This window comes from Engraulis encrasicolus, chromosome 13, assembly GCF_034702125.1.
Source record: "Engraulis encrasicolus isolate BLACKSEA-1 chromosome 13, IST_EnEncr_1.0, whole genome shotgun sequence".
In the NCBI taxonomy this organism is placed as follows: Eukaryota; Metazoa; Chordata; class Actinopteri; order Clupeiformes; family Engraulidae; genus Engraulis; species Engraulis encrasicolus.
Window position 1 is genome coordinate 27,748,211 of NC_085869.1, and position 5,000 is coordinate 27,753,210.

At 46.3% G+C, this 5,000-nt stretch overlaps 1 protein-coding gene across 1 annotated transcript in view; it reads left to right on the forward strand.

Moving 5' to 3' along the window:
- Positions 1 to 5,000, forward strand: part of impg2a (interphotoreceptor matrix proteoglycan 2a) — a 31,702-nt gene that overhangs the window by 11,411 nt on the left and 15,291 nt on the right. The window contains exons 12-15 of the mRNA XM_063212878.1: positions 186 to 809; positions 1,312 to 1,531; positions 1,877 to 2,087; positions 3,106 to 3,294. Of these exons, the coding sequence (XP_063068948.1) occupies positions 186 to 809; positions 1,312 to 1,531; positions 1,877 to 2,087; positions 3,106 to 3,294 (1,244 nt within the window). The remainder of the gene's footprint in view (positions 1 to 185; positions 810 to 1,311; positions 1,532 to 1,876; positions 2,088 to 3,105; positions 3,295 to 5,000) is intronic.

A 5,000-nucleotide genomic window follows, 5' to 3' on the forward strand; every position in this document is an offset into this window, starting at 1 on the left:
TTTTTAATCTCTCATTTTGTCACTGACAAATATATTAAAATTTGTAATTGTTGTTTAGTTGAATTAATTTGTGTTTAACTTTTAATCAATAAATATAATTCATATTATGGTACCTACATAAACATAAACATCTGTCTATGATAGTGTGCTATATGAATAAATTTGAACTCTGACCTTTGGATAAGGTGGAGGAGGAAGAGGTGGAGGAAGAGGAGTTGGTGATTACCATGGAAACTGAGGAGGAGGAAGAAGTGGAGCCAGAACAAGACGAGGAGGAGCCTGGTGAGGTGAGGGGCGTGTCCCAGGATGACCTAACGGAAGACGAGATCTTATTGGTCAGCCAGCCTCCAGAAGATGACATCCTATTGGTCAGCCAGGCTCCAGATGAGATTCTATTGGTCAGCCAGGTTCCCGAGGCCCCGGCCCCAGCCCCCACACCTTACTCCCCCGTCAGGGAGTCTCCCTTCACCCTCATCTCCATGGATACCCAGGCAGTGGAGACGGACATGGATGTGGATGTGGACTTGGAGGCAGGCGGAACAGGACACACGTCCACGGACGCCACCATCATCTTGACCGTCTCCGAGGTGGACTATGATGTCTATTACCACGGCAACGCGCTGGAAGGAGAGGAGGAGGGAAGCGGTGGCCGTGGCGACAGCCTGGGCAGCGTTGCCATGCCAACCAACCCAGGACGCGCTTTGATGGTGTTCTTCAGCCTGCGTGTCACCAACATGGTCTTCTCAGAGGACCTCTTCAACAAGAGCTCTGCAGAGTACAAGGCCCTGGAGCAACGCTTCCTAGAGCTGGTACACACACACACACACACACACACACACACACACACACACACACACACACACACACACACACACACACACACACACACACACACACACACACACACACACACACAGACAAACTGCAAGATAAGCAGACACCTTACAACACAGCACTAAATTTTAGAATGATATTTGGATTATGTTCCAAGCGTAGTACCAATATTCTCTCATCTCATCTCAACTTTTCTCCTTTCCTCTCCCCTCTTTTTCTCTCCTCTGTTCTCCACTCCTCTCCTCATCTTCTTCTCTCCTCTCCACACCTCTCCTCTTCTCTCCTCACCTCTCCTCTCTTTCCCTGACTCTTCCCATCTCCTGACTTCCACTCTTCTCCTCTCCTTCATCTCCTCTCTCCATTCCTTCCCACACCTCTCGCTCTCCTCTCATCCTCTCTCCAAACCTCTCCCCTCTTTTCATCTCCTCTCCTCTCCTCTCCACCCCTCTCCTCTCATCTCTCCATTCTGTCCATCAGCTGGTGCCGTACCTGCAGTCCAACCTGAGCCACTTTGAGAACCTGGAGATCTTGAACTTCCGTAACGGCAGCATCGTGGTCAACAGCCGGATGAAGTTTGGCCGGCCGGTCCCGCGTGGCGTCACCACCTCCGTCTATATGATCCTGGAGGACTTCTGCAACACGGCCTACCAGACCATGAACCTGGCCATCGACAAGTACTCGCTGGACGTAGAGTCAGGTAAAGAAAACATACACACACACGCATGCACACACACACACACACACACATGCACACGTAGAGTCAGGAAAAGAAAACACACACACATGCACATGCACACTGTCACACGGGCACATAGGCAAGCACGCATACAGTACACACACACACTGCCTACCAGACCATGAACCTCGCCATAGACAGGTATTCTTCACTCGTCCTAGTGTCAGGTAGGGAAACACACACACACACCAACATATATATACACACACACACACACACACACACACACACACACACACACACACACACACACACACACACACACACACACACGTCATGTCATGTTTGTGTGTGTGTATCATGCAGGTGAGCAGGCGGACCCGTGTAAATACCAGGCGTGTAACGAGTTTGCGGAGTGTGCGGTGAACCGCTGGTCTGGCGAAGCGGAGTGTGTGTGCAACGCGGGCTACTACAGCGTGGACGGGCTGCCCTGCCAGAGCATCTGCGAACTCCAGCCAGACTTTTGTCTTAACGACGGAAAGTGCGACATCATACCGGGACAAGGAGCCATATGCAGGTACAAGCGAGTGTGTGGTTGTGTGTGGTTGTGTGTGGTTGTGTGTGTGTCTAGAATGTGTGTGTGTGTGTGTGTGTGTGTGTGTGTGTGTGTGTGTGTGTGTGTGTGTGTGTGTGTGTGTGTGTGTGTGTGTGTGTGTGTGTGTGTGTGTGTGTGTGTGTAAACTGGTGGTATCGTGGGGGGGGTGCTTTGATGTGATTTTGTCCAAGGCCTGGTCAAGGTTGTCATTGACCCTGGTGAGGAATTCACAGTATACTGTACATAACTGTCTTTTCATTAGTTCACTCTCTGAAATTTGGATTCAGCATGTATGCATACATCTTAGTTCTCGCTGGGGAACGGACTTCTCGTGATCGTGCCACTCTCGCAGGAGAGTGGCTGTCCACACGATGGACTGATCATCAAAGTGCTTCACGGGGTCCGCAGGAACCACTGCACTCAAGAAGCTGAGATAGATTATGTGGCGTATTGGGCAAGATTACTGGCCGTGGTGCTGAAGTACTGCCACGGTCGAGAAATGTCTATGCAGCAAACATTCTCAAGCTCGGGGTGCAACAGAAAGCTCAGATATGTGTGAACTCTGAGCGGACACCCCCCGGCAGATGATGGTTAGAGAGCAATGGATCGAGGTGCACTGGAAGGGAGTTAGGGCAAGACACCTGATGAATCAATCGAACAGTGGCAGAAGGGAGGTGAAAGGGGACGTGGTGGGTGCGAGCGAGGAAGAAAATTCTGACGGGAGACAGGTGAGAGGAGAATAAATGCTGTATAGTTAATTAAGGGCCGTTCCAAATTCCGGTGCGCTGAAATTCCACCAAATGACAGTAGAGCGGAGAACGAGATGCAGCTGGTTAGATAGGTGTGCCTATTTTTTCGCGTTTAATTCAGGCGAATGACAGTTGAGTGGAGAACAGAATGCAGGTGGTAAATTAGGCATGCCAAATTTCATTACGCTTCTCTCGAACTTTCGTTTTTAACAAAACGTGCATTGCTAACGTGTGTGTGTATGTGTTTCTAGGTGTCGTGTGGGTGAGAACTGGTGGTATCGGGGAGAACACTGTGAGGAGTATGTCTCCGAGCCATTGGTCGTTGGCATCGCCATAGCTTCGGTTGCTGGCTTCCTATTGGTTGCCTCGGCTGTCATCTTCTTCCTGGCCCGGGCCCTCAGGGACCAGTACGACAAGGAAGAGCAGGAGGACCCAATACGGTACACACACACACACACACACACACACACACACACACACACACACACACACACACACACACACACACACATTTCTTTGTGAAGTGACCTGATGCGTGTACTGTACCTCTTGTCTGGCAGGGAATCGTCTGTACTAGGAAACCAGATTAGAATGCAGTGCAGGTAGGTTTAGCGTAGTCTAGAAGCCCTCCTCCTGTTATATAGTATGGTATACCGTAGACACCCTTCAAGTACTGTAGGCTTACTATATATTAGACTTTCACTACCAATACAATACAGTAGGATATCACAACACATACAGTATATCACGAAAGTGAATACACCCCTCACAGTTTTGCAGATTTTTGAGTATATCTTTTCATAGGAAAGCATTACAGAAATTTCACTTTGACACAATGATTAGTGACCTTTTAGCAACATATTTAACCGCTTAAATTTCTTGTTCACTCAAAAAAAACCAAAATACAGCCATTAATGTTTGAACATGTACTCACAAAAGTGAATACACCCCAGACTAAAATCCGGTAGAGAAGGGGCTGTGTTGGCTCGAATCGTCTCGAATTGAAACGAAATGAAAAGGGATGAAAAGGGAGGTCATCAGTGTGCGTTTCAACCTTTCTTTGCATTGAACTTTTCCATTTTGAGTCTGCATCTGGCTTAAATAGATTGGTGTGAGATTTGAATGCAATCCTATGGAGAATATCATGAGCTGCTTTATAGTCACAGTGCATGATGATATGCATTTTTCTTTTAGGTGTATTTCAGACTGCCAATGTTGACAGCATTCATGCATCCCCAAACCATGTCAGTCCCACTACTATGCTTGGCTATTGAGAGGATACACCTTTTTGTAAAACTCACTTGTTTACCACCACACATGCTTGACACCATCTAAAGCAAATTTGTTTATCTTGGTCTCAAGAGAGATGAATAGACCAAAGATATGGATCACTGGAACCATGTCGTGTGATCTGAAGAGACCAAGATAAACAAATATACAGTACTTTAGATGGTGTCAAGCATGTGTGGTGGAAAACAAGTGAGTTTTACAGAAAAAGTGTATCCTATCAAAAGCCAAGCATGGTAGTGGGACTGACATGGTTTGGGGATGCATGAATGCTGTCAACATTGGTAATCTGAAATACACCTAAAAGAAACATGCATGTCTACATGCACTGTGACTACTGAAGCAGATCCTAATATTCTCCATAGGATTGCATTCAAATCTCACACCAATCTATTTAAGCCAGATGCAGACTCAAAATGGAAAAGTTCAATGCAAAGAAAGGTTGAAACGCACACTGATGACCTCCCTTTTCATCCCTTTTAATTTCGCTTCATTTCGAGACGATTTGAGCAAACACAGCCCCTTCTCTACCGGATTTTCATCTGGGGTGTATTCACTTTTGTGAGTACATGTTCAAACATTCATGGCTGTATTTTGTTTTTTTCTGAGTGAACAAGAAATGTAAGCGGTTAAATATGTTGTTAAAAGGTCACTAATCATTGTGTCCAAGTGAAATTTCTGCAATGCTTTCCTATGAAAAGATATACTCACAAATCTGCAAAAACTGTGAGGGGTGTATTCACTTTCATGATATACTGTATTATATGTACCAGTGCAGTTTAGTGTAGTGTACAAACCCTTAACCTGCCTTATATTTCATATATAACGTTTATTATGTCTAACTGGTGAATTAAGTCAA